Below are 19952 nucleotides of genomic sequence, written 5' to 3'. Positions count from 1 at the left end.
ATCCAGTCAGTGAATTCCAATGCCTCCTGGAGAGACACTGTGCCTTACAGAGCAGTGCCATGAACCTGCTACCCATGCTTTTGCAGTATTCCGCTCTCTTCCATCACTTCATACATGAGTATTTATGGTGACAACCAAAACAAAAAAAATCACAGGTACGCTGAAACTGATGTACATTAATAATTTTATTTTACATTTGGTTTTATTAAACATTTATGGTGTAGAATACATCCTAAAGCATTATTCATGCTTTATCAAAATTACTAATCATTACTTAAGTTTCATTACCCTATAACTTACATTAATTAAAATAATATTTACTATCAACATAAACATATTAGTTTATTGGAACAATGTAAATTTATTGAAATTTAGCAGACACTTGACTTGTAGTTGTCACATTTTCTCTACAATATATTCAGAGTTGAACATCATTGTTAGAATTCAAGAATATGAGCTTTTCCCAGTGGTAGCATTGAGATGACTTCCATGTCATGTATAAATATTTTTCCAATGCTAAAACAATTTCACTTTCTACAGGTGGTGCTGACAAGTAGTGTACGTCAGACACTTGATGTGTGTTAGAACACTAGTTTCCATCAAGAGGTCTCTCTCCATTTCGGGTTTGTTATGAACATTTGCTACTTGTACTCTTGGATAATGATTTAAATTTATAGGTTTTGAACTGCCATCACTACAATTCAATCTGCCACCTACAGATCATAACATTGTCATTCATCAGTTTGATCAAGTTCTCACCATGGTGCTAGTCTCCAGCATAAGACATATTTTAGGAATGGCTGCATTCTTGAAATTAACTAGATACCGTACTTTTAAAACATGTTAGCTGATTATTAGCTAAAGTTATTTGGCAGTGCAGGTGCATTTGCCAACTCCTTAAAACCCCAGATGAGAAAGTATGACGATAAATTTGTAATTTTCTAGTTTATCTGCCATTCATAAGGAGGTATCCATAGCTCGAAATAGTTAATTATACAATAATTAACATTTAATAAGAATAAATTTCATAAAAATGTATCCCTGGTCATTTTAGGGGCATGTAAAAGTGAAGGTCTTGTTCATAATACAAAACATTAGCTTACAAATTTTTTGTTTGCCATATTACCTAAATTACCATACAGTAGTTATAATTAGTAACGTCTGTATACAGTAATTGTTCTTTATATTTGCTGCAGATATGAGTTCCAGTTGGATTAAAGTAGTAATAAAAATCAATCGAGTTCATATTATAATCAAAGAGCACACAGATACCAGTCACATTATAGCCTTAAATGTATAATGTTTGTGTATAAATGCAGCTTAAGGGATAAGCTCAGACAATTGCTTGTCATACAGTGTATTTTGGTTCATCCGGGGTGAGTCTAGTTGTAGGTATATAATAGTTTTCACAGGAAATTTAAGGCATTTAAGTTTAGTGCTTATACTGATCAAGATCTTACATCTCTTGCTACCTACATAAAAAAATGATAAACCTTATTATTATACATATATCACTAATAGAATTTTGGAGCATATGGCACCATTACTCTCAACACATTATAAAAGCCATTAAATTATTGAATTTTTCTTTTAAACATACAATATTGTGTGTTGTATGCCAACAATACCTGTTTCATATTTAATTGTTTAGATATTTTTAACATTTGCAAAAAAGGTTTAATATTCAAATTCAAGACAAATGATTTTATAAGAAATGCACACTGATTACCAAGAGCTGAGAGAATTGTGCCATCCAAGGTTAAAGGACAGTTATCATGGAGAAAATATAGATGATCACCATGTGGTGCTTAAGAAAGCTTCAAGAATACAACTACAAGAATCTAACTGGTTTCAAGACAATTTACTTGCAGCATATCCCTTTTCTGAATGGCTCTTGTAGTGCTACAGTAGTTGTTGTTGGAGTCTTGTGCACCTGTTTAGTGGTAAGCAGAGTTGCTATACGTGTCATGACATCCTGTACCCCACTTCCTGTTGCAGCACTACACTCACATGCGAGACAGCAGTTAGCCTAAGATAAAATAAAAATTATTAAATGTTATTGGAATTAATAGTTTCTTTCATTCAAACATACAATTTTGCATATTGTATGCTAAATTATGTCTGCCAACAATACAGATATAAACCAGATTACAATGCAGTGTAATAAAACAAATATTATTTATACAGTACTTGGTAATCTTGATGCAAGCTAGCTTAATGATACTAATGCATTATAATGTCACGACACTAAAGGTAAACAATTCAACAGTGACACTTCAGGATAAGTGTCCAAGAAGAAATATCATCAGGAAAGTAGCTATCACAATGTGTCCGATTTCTTAGAATTATCTTGCTAAATATGAAGAGTAAAAACTATAAATAAAATGTAAAGATATTCACATTGTCAATATCCCTCAGGAACACCTGTAAGCTATTGAGTCAAGCATTTGTGTATAAGTGTAACTCGCTCATGATAGTTGTGGCAATTACAATGACAAGGGAGCCGGTCAGCCGAGCGGACAGCACGCTGGACTTGTGATCCTGTGGTCGTGGGTTCGATCCCAGGCGCCGGCGAGAAACAATGGGCAGAGTTTCTTTCACCCTATGCCCCTGTTACCTAGCAGTAAAATAGGTACCTGGGTGTTAGTCAGCTGTTACGGGCTGCTTCCTGGGGGTGGAGGCCTGGTCGAGGACCGGGCCGCGGGGACACTAAAGCCCCGAAATCATCTCAAGATAACCTCAAGATATGAGGTTCAGTACAGTTAAATGATTAATTAAAAATAATTTTTCTCCAAGGTCTCACATTAGATTGCTCCCAAAAGAATTCAGTATATCTAAGGTAGGATTCATGAAGTTGAATGCGACTAAATTCAGGTACAGTATAAGCACCATGGATCTTTTCAAACGTCCCAAATGGGTCATACAAGGTACTAGGAAGGTACTCGAGGCCCAAGTTCACCCAGGGTGTGTGTGATCAATTCTCACTTGAGCAAGTCTGAAGCTTCACTTGATACCATCACATACCTGGCCAACTCGGCAATCCACCCCATTATTGGTCAGTAGGCAAAGACCTCTATCATTAAAAATTTTTATCCATTGAAACATTGTGCAATGCTGTATGTTGTCTTTGTTTAACATGTGCATGCTTCAAGAGTCTCTCTCATTTCTCCAATATCTGCTTTTAGCTTGGTGCATACCTATCATTGACTACAGGGGAACGAGATGTTGCATTTTTGTTATTTTCCTCTGTGGGGTTATGAACCTGGATTCAATCTCCTTCCTGGCAGTAGACTAAGGCTCATCTGGCCATGCCTGACACCTTGCCCTACATTAATTGGGGCATGGGATAGAGGAGGGACTGCTCTTTCAGAAACAGCATACTGCATTGTCTTTTGCAAGTTCATTCCTCAGCCTGGCTATTGCTCTGCCTTGCAGGTCTTTGCACTCTAACAGAGGCTTTGATTTACATTTTTCAGGCAAATCTGCCTTGCACCCTTTATAAATAAAGGTTCGGCAGGGGCTTGCTATATCAGTGTTTTTCTCCCGATTTAGAACAAGACTTGCAGGCAGGAAAGTTTTAGCATATATGCTCTGCATCTATTGTGTGATGTTGGGTCTTTCTTTTGTCTTCACGATCTTTTCAGTTGGTAGTGGTTCTGGCGCCTTCATTCCTAGACCCTTTTCTGCTGGGCAAATGTTCTTTATCCTATTTGCTTTGGTTCTATAACTTACTTCTTTTTATTTTATTTCTTTAGATGTGTTTCAGATGCTTACCTTAGAGAACTTTAAAGTGATAACTAAAAAACCAGACTCAAGAAATTTGAATATTGCAGCTATTGTTCTTTGCTGTGGGGAGTTTTTTTTGTCAGGAAGGGGGGGGGGGGCAATTCTGAAGAAAATCTGGATTTGGAAACCCTGTGTAGGCATCAATGTTGTTACTTTTCAGTGGGTTGGATAGGCAGGTGATAAGCTTGTTTGAAATATCCCATGTAACATCAGTCAAGGTGTGGTAGGACTTGAAGTTTTTATGAAAGTACCTCTGATGGATATTCTGGGCTGGACTGAGGTTTAATCAAGTACCTCCCAGCAACTTACATAACCCTGCAGTGATGTTTGTAAAGATATACGTGATGCTGGTGCTTATGTTATCTTGTTTGTTCACTAGTCCTCTTATTACAACTCATCCTTAGAGACAACAGTACACATACTGTATCGAGTATTACTGATAGGCGTCTTTTACATCCAGCAACTAACAAAGGATGAATCTTATATGGTCCAATAACAATTGGGTTCCCAAATGTAAATTAATTTTATTATATATTTAGAGGTTTATATGTAGATCTAGAAAAGATTAGGTCAAGTGTTTAGTTACATCGATTTAAGTAGTGCTTACAATGTAAATTGAGTGAATGAAGCAAAACTATAGACAAAGCTTCAAACATTCAGATTAACATTTGTACAAAATATTGACAATTACTAACTGGGATAGTTAATTTTTGTACAGGCATCATGAACCCACTGACATTTTCTTTTGATCATGGGCTCTGTTAAAGACAGTAGGTTCTTACCCCAGAGAGCAATCAAGCATCTTTGCATTGAATGAAGCTTTTCAAATTGACTTGAAGCTCAATTTTTTAACAATTAACTAAAACCAAAAGTTCTGTTCAGGTAGAGTGCCAATCATAGATTGTTAAATTAAATGGAACATTGCTTGGGATGATCAGCATTAAACACTACCATTAATCCATGAGATTTTAAACGCTCAATACTGTACTGACAAACCTTAGCCAAGTTGTCTGCCATGTCTTGACTAATGCACCGACTTTCCTGCAGATCACCTTTATTTCCAAGCATGACAGTCACCACCTCTCCAGCCATCTCCTGTAAAAGGTAATTTCATTTTTTTGTGTGATCAAAACTACAAAATCTTAAAACATTGGGATTGAATTTTCTTGTAAAGTGACAATTTATAATGAACAATTTAAATTGCAGCATATGTTTAAGTACACTCCAAAATCTCACCTTGACTGATGTTATCCAATCCACCACATTTAAGAATGACTGCTCACTGGTGAGGTCATACATCACTACCACACCATCAACTTTCCTGGTGGAATATGCAGCCAATGACCAATTTCAACACTGATATTGGAAAGTAACTGTAGATGTGGTTTGTCAGCTGCTATTACATGTCATGTTCATTTCTGAATGCTGTTCTGAATACGTTATATTACATATTACTTATGGTAGTCCCTGTGTTTAATAGTTCTCAAACTACCTGTAGTATTGCCTGGTGATAGAGCGAAAGCGTTCTTGGCCAGCAGTGTCCCACAGTTGCAGCACTGCCAGTACACCACCTACTTGCACCTCCAGTGTCTGGTAATCCACCCCGACTGTAGCACCAAAGTCACCTCGAAACACTCCCATGGATGCTCTGTAGATTTGTTAATAGAAAAAGACATTACAGCTTAACTGACATTTTTTCACTTTCAGTATAGTACTGTACTTAATACATATTAACACATTTACTGACATGTACTGTAATCTTTTTATCCTGGCTGAATTTATAACCTATTTCTTAGCCTCACTAACATTTATTACAGATAGTATAACAAAGTTATACTATAGTATAACTTTGTTATACTATCAGGTTGAACAGAAAATGCTGAGTGATGTAGAAAAACAAACTTTGCACAGCTCTAATGTAAAACATCGAGAATAATGGGAAAAATAGACAAGGACAATCTACCTGTGAATGAAGGAGGTCTTTCCTACTCCACTGTCTCCGATGAAGACCACTTTGAACATTCTAGAGGGACAATAGAGTAGAGGTTTTCCTCCCAGACAGGTGGTAGATGCAAGTGGCTGGTCACCTTCCTTATTCTTTACCTCTGCACTTTCATCATTCACCTTTGATTCGGAGTCTCCACAAGGGTAATGGCGAGGCAGCGAAGTTACCATTATCGTGGGATCATTTTGGAAGTTACTTTTAATTGTTCTCCCTTCAACAGTGTCTAAAATTTCATGCAATTTCTTCTGTGGTGGTCCATCGGGACCCATCTGAGTGAAAACAATACAGTCTTCTTTTGGTAATAATTACAATACAAACATATATTAACTTTACATATATTAACTAAAATTACATATCTACTAATTTTAAAATTTAACTTCTGTATAGATTCTGAAATTCACTGCATTTTATCTCCCATTTTTGGCAGTGTAGTATACAAAGACTTCACTTGACTAGCAAATTCTGTGTACTGTACTAGGTTATAATTAAATGATTGAAACTTTTTAATAGTATTGGCATTTCACAACACTGGATTTGTAACTTGACAAGCAGAATCTGGCAAAAGCTGTATAAATTTGTATTAAATTTAAAAAAAAAGGATACAAAAATATATCATTATAGTTTCAGTAATTGACAAATATTTAATAAATTAAGTTTCTTATTAATAATTCGTAATTTACATTTGCTGTATTTTGTTGTATATACAGTACTGTATATTAGAACTTGTAAACATTTTAAAAACTATTCCAAAACATATTGAACATCAACTTGTATGTACTGTAAATGTAACTTCATACCTTGCATATTCCTTCATCTATGGATGATTCATTCCGATCACCCTCAGGTTCATCCTTTTGTGTAGGATTGTTCACAGGTCCACAGAATATATCTTCCTGCATGCACTGGTCCCTATGGTCACCACCACCTATCTGCACACACTGATCCCTATGGTCACCACCACCTGTCTGCACGCACTGGTCCCTATGGTCACCACCACCTGTCTGCACACACTGATCCCTATGGCCACCACCACCTGTCTGCACGCACTGGTCCCTATGGTCACCACCACCTGTCTGCACACACTGATCCCTATGGTCCACCACCACCTGTCTGCACGCACTGGTCCCTATGGTCGTCACCACCTGTCTGCACTGCACTGGTCCCTATGGTCGTCACCACCTGTCTGCACGCACTGGTCCCTATGGTCACCACCTGTCTGCACACACTGGTCCCTATGGTCACCACCACCTGTCTGCACACACTGGTCCCTATGGTCACCACCACCTGTCTGCATGCACTGGTCCCTATGGTCACCACCACCTGTCTGCACACACTGGTCCCTATGGTCCCCACTGGTCCCACCTGTTTGCACGCACTGGTCCCTATGGTCACCACCATCTGTCTGCACACACTGATCCATAGGATTAATAGTGGCACTACCATATACATCACTGCCCTGAACCTGGGGGATTTGGCATTGTCTTGGCTGGCTGCCTTGAATGTTATTGGATACAGTAGCCATTTTCGGTGCAGACTTCTGTTTGTGTCGTAGCCTTTTCTTGCGTGTCCCAACTTTGTGGGTTGAAAGTGTGGTATGTGTGGTGAATAGGGAAGGTGTGATGGGTGTATTGAGTGTGATATAGAGGGAGTACTTGTGTGGTGTCATGGTGGCCGAGTTGGTAAACGATGATAGTCGTCGAATATTTTGGCACGATGGGAAACTGGTTACCAAACCTATAACATGGAAGAATTCATTAGGTTATTTAGTGTAGATTAAACAGTAAACTTTCTCCTAAGTTATCAATCAGTATACAGACAACCCAGTGCCACTAACAGCTCTGAATTTGAACAATTCAGGCACTCAAGCACTTTTTTTTTTTTTTCAAGAAAAAATCCTCGGTAGTCGACCGTTTGCTTGGCACTCCTACAGGTATGGGTACACACCTGTGTACCCATACTCACAGGTAACAAACAAGTCAGTAGCTGTTGTTCAGTGCACAACTCCACAAAACTTCATGTTTTCTTGGATATATTTTACACCAAGTCACCATGGTGCCTAAGGTGGTTAGTGGTAAGAGCCAAATGAGAAGAAAGCTTGAACCACGATAGAGATGGGCAACTTGTAGCAAAATATGAAAAAAAAGGGGTGTGTGTGTGTCTGTTCTTGCAAAATGGGGGGAGTAGGTGCAAAGTTTTCTTGAAAAATATCACCCTGCCAAAGCTATAGTAGTGTTATAAAACTGAATGACAATTTTATGTTTCATTTCAGAAACATTTTAAAGTGCAGGCAAGAATAAATGCGTCTGGAGATATTTCCTGTAAGAAAAGCATTCTGTAAGTTTTGAGAGAAAAAGAGAGAGAACCCTAGAAGCACAATTACCTGACATTTTTATGGAAGGGGACTCGCTCCCCTGCCAAACGGTAACATTTCTCCTCGCCACCTTCCACATACGCCATCATTTCTCGTAAGTGCAGGTAAAATTAGAATAAATTTGCATTTCATCTAGTGTTTGCGTGTGTGTTTTTTGTGGTCAGGAATGAATTATTCCAATTTACATTATTCCTCCTGGGAAAAATTATTAATTTCGGGAATGAATCAAGTTTGGGTATGGAGGGTCCAATGTATGCTGTACATAGTTCTGCCTCACTTTGCACTCAAGGTACATTGTAAGAAAAGGGTGTGCAAGGACAACCCATTTAGATTTTTTTTATAAAGGTGGGGGGGGGGGGGGATAAATTCACAATATTAAAGGAATCTATGTCTATTTGCCAATAATTAGCAATCATTTATATACAACCTCATGCACTTTCCAAAGCACTATTAAAAATTAATCTGGTAATTTGTTCCACATATCTTTTTACCCTAACCAGTTTGTGTTTATTTTCTAAATTTGAATTCATTGGTTTGTGTTCAAACTTGTGTTGATATTTATATAACCCTCTTAAACCCGGTGATCTGAATACTTAAATCATGTTCAGTGCAATTAATTCATAAAAATGGCAGTTGAATGCTGCCAAAAATTTAATTAGTTTATTTTTCCAGAGCATCAGCGCTGAGCACTGCACCACCTGGGGGATGCAGCGCCGGCGCTGACTACCATCTGGAATTACCTGTTGCACAAACAGTGCCTGGGAAAATTGTCAGTGGATGTGCTAAAGTAATTTTCATGAACTTCATGAGATGGTAAGTTTCCACAATCCTCTCCACATAATTGTTGTATGAGGAGTTTGTGTGTTGGTGAGGCATCTTGCTCTAGTATTTTAGCAGACGAGTCTTGCCATGCTGCCTTATCGAAAGTGTGTGTAGCCACTGAGGAAGAAGTCAGTCCAGTAAGTGATGTCTGTGTTGTGGAGTCTTGCTTCACAATAATTGGTGATCGGAAGTCTTTCAAATCTATAATCAATGTAGACAGAAAAAGTATATTAATAGCAAGTCCATACATGTTAACATTCAAGACCAAGTGGCTACATTGTTCAACAAAAATAGCAAAGTCCTTTGTACAAATATATGCAAGTCATGAAAGTTTTATGCCAATACACAAAGCATTCTTCAGTTATCGCACAGATACTGCTTATTTAAAAATTACAACCCAGAAATTCCTTGGGTGCGATTCCTAGTTTCATGTACAAATACTTTCTTTAATACAAGAGCCACATGCAAATTAGTAAATAAAAGTGAAACTCATAATATACCATGAATTAACTGCCGTCTTACCAGGCAACATTTATATATATCCCTTTATATGTCTAATAGAGAATTCATACCTGGAGTGTCTCCCACATTATTAGGAAGCTTTCCTCCACACACAGTACAAAGGGGAGGGTACTGTAAGAGTTCTTGCAGAAGATTTGTTTCCACGGCAGTAGTCAGCTGGGACATCTCTGACTTTTGGCCAGGCTGAACACCCAAATTCAGCTGCAAAAGAAAATCTAGATAATATATTAACATATGCTTCTACATACAGTGTAGAGTACTATCTACCAACACTACAAGTCTTCATAAACATGACATTATTTTTTCACTAACAATTATACTCCATTTAATCTCTTCAATTTATCCATTATTTTCAACCACTTCAATATTTAAAACAAAAAAATAATTTTAGAGGAGTTCTTTCACTATATACTGTATATATATATATGTTTGTTTATTTATTTATTTTATATCCATCCATTTGGGATGCTTGCACACTTACAAATGCTTTTTTCAGAAACCATTAAGAGTTGAATAAAATAAATATAAAAATTAACTCAAAGATTTTACTGTACTTTCATTTTATCTAATTTACCTAGAAAGTATGCAAGTTTAGTACAGATATGAATGTGCCAGAAATTACCAAGGCATGTGGCAGCACTTGTGTTCATAGTAAATGTGGGGACTAAACTACTGTACTGCTATATGGGGAGAGAACGAGTACAGGTACTGACCTTAAAATATTCTTCATCGTGCTCGCAATCGGTGGAACCAGCACTCCCATAACTCAGTCTGCCAAAGAAAACTTTACAATAAAGCCAGTCTCAAGTTACAGTAATGTGAATGAAATTTCTCAATTACAGTACACAGTTTTACCAAACAATATACTGTTAATGTGTTAAACCGTGTAACTGGTATATTAAGGATGTAACTTGTCTAATTAGAAATGAATTATATACAATGTTCTTATATACCGAACATTGAGAAAGGATTTAGGTTACATTTGAACATTTACTTTAATACTCTTACACACATACTGGGTCTTCACCTTCATTCAAGCACTACGGCATTGTCGTAAGTTTCTCCATGTTATGTATATTTTATGATGATAATTATCATTATATAATAAGGAATGATGCTCAATCGTTTGGCCTGGACGGGAGAGTGACGGTCTCGCTTCATGCAGGTCTGCGTTCAATCCACAACCGTCCGGGCATCATTCCTTCCCCCCGATCCCATCCCAAATCCTTATACTGACCCTTTCCCAGTGCTATATAGTCGTAATGGCTTGGCACTTTCCCTTGATAATTCTCTTCCCTTCATGTCCCCAACACAATAAGTTATTATTTTATCTGGCACCACAATAATTATGTACATGACAATGTTTAACCATGAAGGAAAATTAAATAAATAATTCCTGCAGAAGTAGTGTGATAACATCACATTATTAGAAGGATGATGTGTTAACACGAAAGTACTTAAGGAATTATTCATTTCATTGTCCTTCGTGGTTAAAATTGTCATATTATTTATCACGGGTTAATTTCTTCGAGATTTACACACAAACTATAAATATAAGGCAGCACAAAAAGTTCTAAACGTTATAATTTTTATAAAACCACCACCAATTTAGGAGCTACAAAGCTTTTATACATTCAAACATTTAGCTTTTTGCATTAAGTTACATTGATTAAAGAAACTTGTAAAGAAACAAAGGCAAAAAGCTGACCTGAGGTGCCGATGAGTGGCTTGATCGTGTTCATCCCTCAGCTGTGTGTTGATGGTGCGCAAGAGGCCAAGTTGGGTCACCAGACTCTCCCTCTCCCTGACAACTGCTTCGCTCACCTTTGTATACACACGTTATTACACTAAGAAATCATATTAACGAGATGAGATGCATCAATAGTATCAATTTGCTTGGAAAGACCCAGAGCATAGGTTCGAATCCTCCTCAAGGCTCTTACTGATCTTCTCACGTTATTATTGGTAATAGAAACATCTCATTGTTGTCAAGGGTTTGTAAATCCCAAGAGCATTGCTGATTATCTGCTCCAAAAGGAATAAATGCTTTGGAGAAAATACAACACTTTAATGATTTTATGCCGCTCTAAGTCGACTCCCATACCTGGAATGGTTGAGGGCCACAGGACTAACTACACTAAACCAGACGACAAGGCATCGAGACCTTTGAAATACTGGACAAGATGAAATATAGTAATCCAGACCACTGCTTCAAAAGGTCAAATGTACCTTAATACATACAAGGGGCAACAGCTTCAAGCTCAATTAGCCACAACCTGGCTAAAGACTATCTGTGACGCCCTTTCCCGCCGACAGGTTACTCCGGACGGCCTCCTACATCGTTATGGGATGTCCGCCACCCCAGCCACCTATGTGCCAGAGAACTTAACTCTCAGCCTCTTAACTACGCTCTTGGCTTCAACACAATTGCTGTATGACACTAGGTGGTAATAGTAGTTCGCAGCCTACGCAACACACCATGTGTGACCAAAGAAACCCGGCAACCCCACACCTTGTGGGAAACTTCCTGCAGCGAGGGAGTTACAGCCCCACTCCTGTGCCAGGTAAATCCACTACGGGCTCACCATAGCCCGTGCTACTTTGGAACGTTTGTTCTAAGTAGCTGAATCTAAAACATTCCTGCAGCGCCTTGTACAAAGGAGCCGACGGTGTGGGGGGAGGGGGGGAGACAGACTCCATTTTATTCTTTCTACTTCTTTTGTACTTTTAAACTTAAAACCCTTTACTTGCAATTTTCCCCACTCTTAATTGCGCAAGTCTTTAAATTTCTCACGTTATTCCCATAACTTGTTACCTAGTAATTAACGCTCTGAGCAAGTCCCTTTATCCTGTAATCGAGTTCTCTCATGTAGCCTAGTTAATCCTTAAACCACATGAAACTAATTCACTGTACAAAGCACAGCCAATAAGTAATTATCTCTTCTGCGCACACAAATGTACCCTCTATCTTTCTGACAATTGTGCTACATGTAAACATTTCCTAAATATTTGTAATTTAACATAATTTATATTTATTTATATTTACTTTCCCATTATATAATTTAGCTTGAACCCTAGAAATACACCGTATGGTGTATATATCATTCACTGATAATTCTTGGCAGTAAATTGATGAAGAAAAGTACCTTAATGGAGTTGGAATTCACCAATCACTGATAGATGCACAAGTGAGAGCTGCAGTAAACAAAAGCAAACAAAATCCTAGGACTAGTCAAACGATATTTTTACCTCAATGAAAAGAAGGTAGTTATACGACTATAAATCTCTGCTGCACTCCATTTTGATTATTGTAACCAAGTATGGAGACCTCATTTTCAGAAGGACACACACCTGCTATGGAGAAATTTCAACGCCAGAAGACTAAAATAATTTCTGAACTAACGACTCTCATACCAGGAATAGTTGAGGGCCACAGGTCTAACAACACTGCAAACCAGACACAGGACGGATCTTATCGAAGCTTAAAATACGTAACAATTTGGAGAATGTTGATCCAGACCACTTCCTTGTGACACAAACAAGGAACAACGGCTTCAAGCTCAACAAGCCACAATGCAGGTCAGAAGAAAACAAATGATTATTTTTCACCCATGGAACCTATCCGCTGAAGCCGTAATGCCTAAACGCTGCTGAATTTCAAAATCCAGCTCGATAAAATCAAGACAAATACGGGGGACCTTCGAGGAGCCATCGGTTTCCTGTCCTCGTCGAGGTTACTAGAGAGTGGCCCTCAGGCCAATTCTGTGAATTAACCATGTAATTTAAACTTACAATGTGGCAAAAATCTATATAAATTGTTCGAGTAATTCATGGCCTTTTTTTGCTATATGAATGAAATATGAATAATGTCCACAGAACATGATCTAGAGCTTGGTAGAATATATTTCCTAAGTTATTTAGAGATAATAATTAACTCATGCGTTTCAAGTGTTTACCTTGAAAGCCTGCTGTGCCCGGCGGATCTTCTCATTCTTGGTGTCTGTCTTGAACGCCTCGAGAGCGGTGGTTAGTTCCAGCCCCTCGGCAACCTTCCTCGCCAGCTCCTCCTCAAGTCGGTCCTGTTGATGTATAGTCACCCAGCCTGCACTAGGAAAGTCTGGGTAGAACACAAAAATATTCACCAATATTCGTATGATGAGTGGACATACACTCGCGAGTACTGGAGGCTATTCTGGTGCTCTACCCAGAGTTTGCGAGTAGAATAGACTCACATTTCATGTTTTCTCCTGATTCCATGTATGACTAACAAACCTTGCGAGATGGGGATATTAGATGGACTCCTAGCAAGATTTGATCTACACTGTAATCCTTCATATAAGAATAATGGCAGCAGAACACAGCTTGTTAATACAAATAAAATCACACTAGTTGAGCTATGATGATAGTCTGCACAAGCAGCTTGATTACAACCAACCCAGTTGATTTGCACGTAGTTTAGTTACAGAAGGGACAAACTAGAGAACTAACCACATGCTGAGAGAGGTGCGAGTTGTCCAGTCTGACAACTGCCTCCGTAGCAGCCATCTGCTCCAGCTGCTGGTGCACGGCGCGCAGTTCCTCCTCCATGGTTCGCAACACTTTTTCACGCTCCGCCACCTGTGGTCAACGAAACCGCCATAGTAGTTAATGCCTAAACATTGCTGAATTTCAAGATCCAACTCTAGAAGATCATAAAGACAAGTGGGGGGGGGACCTCTGATAAGCCTTTGGCAAGGCTTCCTGTCCTCGTCGAGGCCACTAGAGATATTGTTATTATTTTTATTATTATTATTATAATAATATATTTGCAAGAAGGTACAATGGGTTGGTGAGATTACGTAAGATTGGTATTTTTACATTCATACAAAGCCAGTAACATACACAGCGTTTCGAGCAGACCCCCAATATAGTAACCCTCAGGTAAATTCAGATATAAACGCGTTTCCAAATGCGTGTGTTCACACACATGAAGAAACGTAATTTGGAATTTGAACCCGTTCGGGTGTTTACAAACAAAAAGTCACTGAGGCCGCTCCATACCCAAATTTACAAGCAGGTACGATACAAAACTCGAACGTGGAGATTTAAACACGCTTCAGGGACTAAAAGCTATTTTGGGGCTAGAAGCCTAGCTTGACTTCAACTCCTCGTACAAATAACACTCACAGACACATGAGTGCGCAAATGCACAAATGATACACACACATATGACACACAACATTCCTTGCTTGTGTGCCCTCGCTGTCCTCACCTCCTCCTGAAGTAGCACCAGGGCCTGGGCAGCCTTGTGACTCTGCATGTCTGCTGCTCTTGTCTGCTCCCCGCTCAGTTGGCTCTCCAGTTCTTCATACAGCTGCGCTACCTGTGCCATGTACAGTGTCATCCTATCTTATGCAATATTATTTTAGCAGTAATGTATACAATTTTATGTGAAACCATTTATAACTAAAATTGAAATAAGTTTATTGAGGTAAAATACACACAAAGGGATGAGATAGTTCAAGCTATTCTCACCCCGTTATTTATAACTTGGTCAAGCACTCTGCAATTTAAATTTACTTAACAAAACAAACAATATAACAAATACTAATAAAATAGGACAGACATACGGATAAAAGTTTCCTAAGTTAAGTAACAAATGAGGTTCTAGGAATAGGGAGGGAATTATCAGGGGAAAAGCGCCAAGCCATTACGACTATATAGCACTTGGAAGGGGGGTCAGGATAATGATTTGGGATGGGACGGGGGAAGGGAATGGTGTCCAACCACCTGGACGGTCGGGGATTGAACGCCGACCTGCATGAAGCGAGACCCCTGGCTCTACCGCCGAGCCCAAGTGGCTGGACCAACAAGTTTAGTGTGGTGAGAAGTACATTATTTGTCTGCTTGACACTTTAGGATCCGAGGGAAGAGTAACCACATTTCAGTTTTGATGTTAATGTATCACAGTCATCAGTACTGAAGCCACTGATATAGCTCATCTTTCAGGACAGATGATGTATTCATCTTGTGGGGCCAGCAGCAGCAGCGGTTGTCTCTTACAGCCTGTGTTGATAGTGTGCACGTGGCTGGTGACGTCACAACCCCAGTTAACGTGCAACAAGTCACTGTGACGTCACCAGCAAGAGTTCCAAAGATGCAACCGTTACGGTGGTGACAGTTACTGCCAGTAACAGCACTTGGTCATTATCATCATTCTTAACGGGAATATAATGTTCATAATGTGCCATTCAGTTTAAAACATGGTAGTATCAGTTGTCCAGTGATGCTGTCCTAATGCACGTATAGTTTTACTATGTATAGTTTGTTACACGTATAGTTTACACTACTTGTGTGTTAAATGAGCCTAAAAATTTTAGGGCCAGCCGAAATATAATAGGCTGGGCAAAGGGGATTGTTTTTCTTGGGGGGGGGGGAAGGGGGGGATACGGGTCCCTAATTTATTATACATTACACGAGTGAGAGATGCACCGACCTGCTGATTGTACTGGTCAGTCTTAGTAGCCAGGGCTGCTTCAAGGAGGGCGTGGTCAGCCTTAACCCTCAATAATTCCTGTAGCAACGCCGCTACAAACTGTTCCATCTTCGCGTCCTGGACGCCTCCACCACACACCTCCCGCCACGCTGCCTCCACACCTGCTGAACTGCGAGAAACATTACTGAAAGCGTTACTGAAGGCGGGGATGAGCGCGCGAGTAGTGGTGCCAGCAACACCACATCACAACTGGACAAATGTAGGAAATATAGATGTGTATCTCTCAGAATGTTTGGTAATATGTTTATTGTTTGTGATGTGTGTATATATATGTATTAACACGATGTACTGAACGGGGTGAGAATAGCTTGAGCTACCTCATCCCTTTGTGTGTATTTTACATCAATAAACTTATTTCAATTTCAATTTCACTGGACAAAAACTGAACAGTGTTTGATACAGCTTCTACGAGTGAACAATTAATGGGACACGTTTTAAGCAAATCTTGTTTTATAATATGCATAATTAATACTTAGCTAAAAGCTGTTCATAAAAATCTTTTATAATGGTCCTTATATTTGTGTACATCAAATAACACAAGAGAAAAATAACTGGGTTATGGGGAGTTTCATACATAGTTAAGCTGTGGGCTTTGGTAAAGTTGTTGACGGAGGGAGTGTTGGCCGACTCAATCTGGGGATGATTTTTAAGAGCCGTGATACAGTTTAACATTATAACCGGTACTGAAGTTGCTACCAGCTCTAAATTCTGTTGAAATCAGGTTGTTGTTATATTGGCTGTGTGTGTTCAATATGAATGTGATCCAGGCTAGCCTCTTGAATTGGCTAATAATGTAGAAGTGAGGACATGATGTGTAATGTCTCTAAAAGATGTTCTGTATATTTGTGTGTTCATTAATTCATGTAATTCTAGGCTAATCAAATTATTGTGAGTTCATATGAAGGAATCATGTTCTGACCATTTCTGAATCACGATAAATGACTATGTATTGTAACGGTTCTATTCCACTGGAATAGAAAGTGGAAAAACATTCCAGTGGAAAACATTCTGTTTTCTTTAGATTTTTAATTACCTTATTTCCTATAAAAACAGAAAATAGTCAATGATCAAATCAAATAATAAAAAACTGACCAAAAGATAGAAACAAGCATGATGCCTCGGGACATGACGGCCACACAGCTCAGCGGTCAGTTAAATCAGTAAATAATTGTCAAAAGATGGCGCAAAGCGGAGCTGCCACGGAAAAATCGCCACCTCGGCGAAATCGTCATTTTTCGCAAAACTCAAAATCAAAACCAGCCATAGAATCGTTTTCAAAATGCTACCATTAGAATTACCGCACCTCTGGACGTTTCTTTCTGTTAACTCTTTCTTTGCTAATTTCCAATATTAAGCCTTTTACACATATATTTACCGAGATACAGCCAATTCAAATATCAAACATATCATCATGTTTTCTCAACATATTATTTAGAAAAATGAGTTAATGAGCAAGTAATAATAATTATAATGAGCCTGATAATAATTGGATATTAAAAAATTATGAATTTCTTTCTTCATCATTTATGTAGATACTTTTTTATATCTTCAAGCCTATAACACCCTACAATCACTGTGTAGAAAATTTCTCTGTCTACAATGTCATCAGGATGTTGGATATCCACTAGAGTGAGTCCTGCCTCAACCAGGATGTTGGATATCCACTAGAGTGAGTCCTGCCTGAACCAAAATGTTGGATATCCACTGGAGAGTGTCCTGCCTGATTCAGGATGTTCAATATCCACTGAAGAAAGTACTGACAGAATCAAGATGTTGGATATCCAATGGATAGAATTCTGGTTGAATCAGGATATTCGATATCCACTGGAGAGAGTCCTGCCAGAATCAATATGTTGGACGTCCACTGGAGAGAGTCCTGCCTGAAACAAGATGTTGCATGTCCACTGGAGAGAGCCCTGCCAGAATCAGGATATTGGATATCCACTGTAGAAAGTCCTGGTTGAATCAGGATGTTGGATATCCACTGGAGAAAGTCCTGCCTGTATCAGGATGTTGGATGTCCACTGGAGAGAGTCCTGCCAGAATCAGGATGTTGGATACCCACTGGAGAGTCATGGTTGAATCAGGATGTTGAATCTTCACTGGAGAGAGTCCTGCCAGAATCCGGATGTTTAATGTCCAGTGGAAAGAATCCTGCCTGAATCATGATGCCAGATGTCCACTGGAGAAAGTCCTGCCTGAATCATGATGTCCACTATGAGGAATTTACCCTAATTATTTTAATCATATTGGATATCTCAGGATGATGGACATCCTACATTATAATCAGGATGTAGAATACCCGCGAAGGATTCCGGCGACTGTAACGAGTAAATAGGAGTCCCACTGAGGCAAAACATACCATAATTATATCAAAGGAAAGCAGATATCCATAGATGCGATGCCTTCTACAATATTCAGAGTGCAGGATATCAACAGCTCTCAGATATGCTTTCATTGTCGTCAGGATCAAGGATATCCAAAAAAATGTTCATGAATAGGGAATAATTGAGTGAATAACTCTTCTTTAAATAAATATATAGATATAGCAGTTCAGTATGATGCATCACACAGCTAGTCGGTCATTTTTCGGCAAAAACCTTCTGTTTTCTTTTGATTTTTAATTACCTTATTTCCTATAGAAACAGAAAATAGTCAATGATCAAATCAAATAATAAAAAACTGACCAAAAGATAGAAACAAGCATGATGCCTCGGAACATGACGGCCACACAGCTCAGCGGTCAGTTAAATCAGTAAATAATTGTCAAAAGATGGCGCAAAGCGGAGCTGCCACGGAAAAATCGCCACCTCGGCGAAATCGTCATTTTTCGCAAAACTCAAAATCAAAACCAGCCATAGAATCGTTTTCAAAATGCTACCATTAGAATTACCGCACCTCTGGACGTTTCTTTCTGTTAACTCTTTCTTTGCTAATTTCCAATATTAAGCCTTTTACACATATATTTACCGAGATACAGCCAATTCAAATATCAAACATATCATCATGTTTTCTCAACATATTATTTAGAAAAATGAGTTAATGAGGAAGTAATAATAATTATAATGAGCCTGATAATAATTGGATATTAAAAAATTATGAATTTCTTTCTTCATCATTTATGTAGATACTTTTTTATATCTTCAAGCCTCTAACAGCCTACAATCACTGTGTAGAAAATTTCTGTCTACAATGTCATCAGGATGTTGGATATCCACTAGAGTGAGTCCTGCCTCAACCAGGATGTTGGATATCCACTAGAGTGAGTCCTGCCTCAACCAGGATGTTGGATATCCACTAGAGTGAGTCCTGTCTGAACCAAAATGTTGGATATCCACTGGAGTGTGTCCTGCCTGATTCAGGATGTTCAATATCCACTGAAGAAAGTCCTGACAGAATCAAGATGTTGGATATCCAATGGATAGAATTCTGGTTGAATCAGGATATTCGATATCCACTGGAGAGAGTCCTGCCTGAATCAATATGTTGGACGTCCACTGGAGAGAGTCCTGCCTGAAACAGGATGTTGCATGTCCACTGGAGAGAGCCCTGCCAGAATCAGGATATTGGATATCCACTGTAGAAAGTCCTGGTTGAATCAGGATGTTGGATATCCACTGAAGAAAGTCCTGCCTGTATCAGGATGTTGGATGTCCACTGGAGAGAGTCCTGCCAGAATCAGGATGTTGGATACCCACTGGAGAGTCATGGTTGAATCAGGATGTTGAATGTCCACTGGAGAGAGTCCTGCCAGAATCCGGATGTTTAATGTCCAGTGGAAAGAATCCTGCCTGAATCATGATGCCAGATGTCCACTGGAGAAAGTCCTGCCTGAATCATGATGTCCACTATGAGGAATTTGCCCTAATTATTTTAATCATATTGGATATCTCAGGATGATGGACATCCTA

At 38.8% G+C, this 19952-nt stretch overlaps 1 protein-coding gene across 1 annotated transcript in view; it reads right to left on the bottom strand.

The window, feature by feature from the left end:
* Positions 1–19952, bottom strand: part of LOC123761981 (uncharacterized) — a 41186-nt gene that overhangs the window by 1033 nt on the left and 20201 nt on the right. The window contains 16 exon segments of the mRNA XM_069335871.1: positions 1866–2029; positions 4783–4881; positions 5023–5107; positions 5279–5434; positions 5750–6060; positions 6589–6933; positions 6971–7294; positions 7297–7525; positions 8903–9185; positions 9557–9707; positions 10220–10277; positions 11215–11330; positions 13463–13585; positions 13995–14123; positions 14758–14868; positions 15982–16150. Of these exon segments, the coding sequence (XP_069191972.1) occupies positions 1866–2029; positions 4783–4881; positions 5023–5107; positions 5279–5434; positions 5750–6060; positions 6589–6933; positions 6971–7294; positions 7297–7525; positions 8903–9185; positions 9557–9707; positions 10220–10277; positions 11215–11330; positions 13463–13585; positions 13995–14123; positions 14758–14868; positions 15982–16150 (2853 nt within the window).

Source organism: Procambarus clarkii, chromosome 34 (assembly GCF_040958095.1).
Source record: "Procambarus clarkii isolate CNS0578487 chromosome 34, FALCON_Pclarkii_2.0, whole genome shotgun sequence".
NCBI classification, from domain to species: domain Eukaryota; kingdom Metazoa; phylum Arthropoda; class Malacostraca; order Decapoda; family Cambaridae; genus Procambarus; species Procambarus clarkii.
This window is presented reverse-complemented; position numbering and strand designations above follow the sequence as displayed.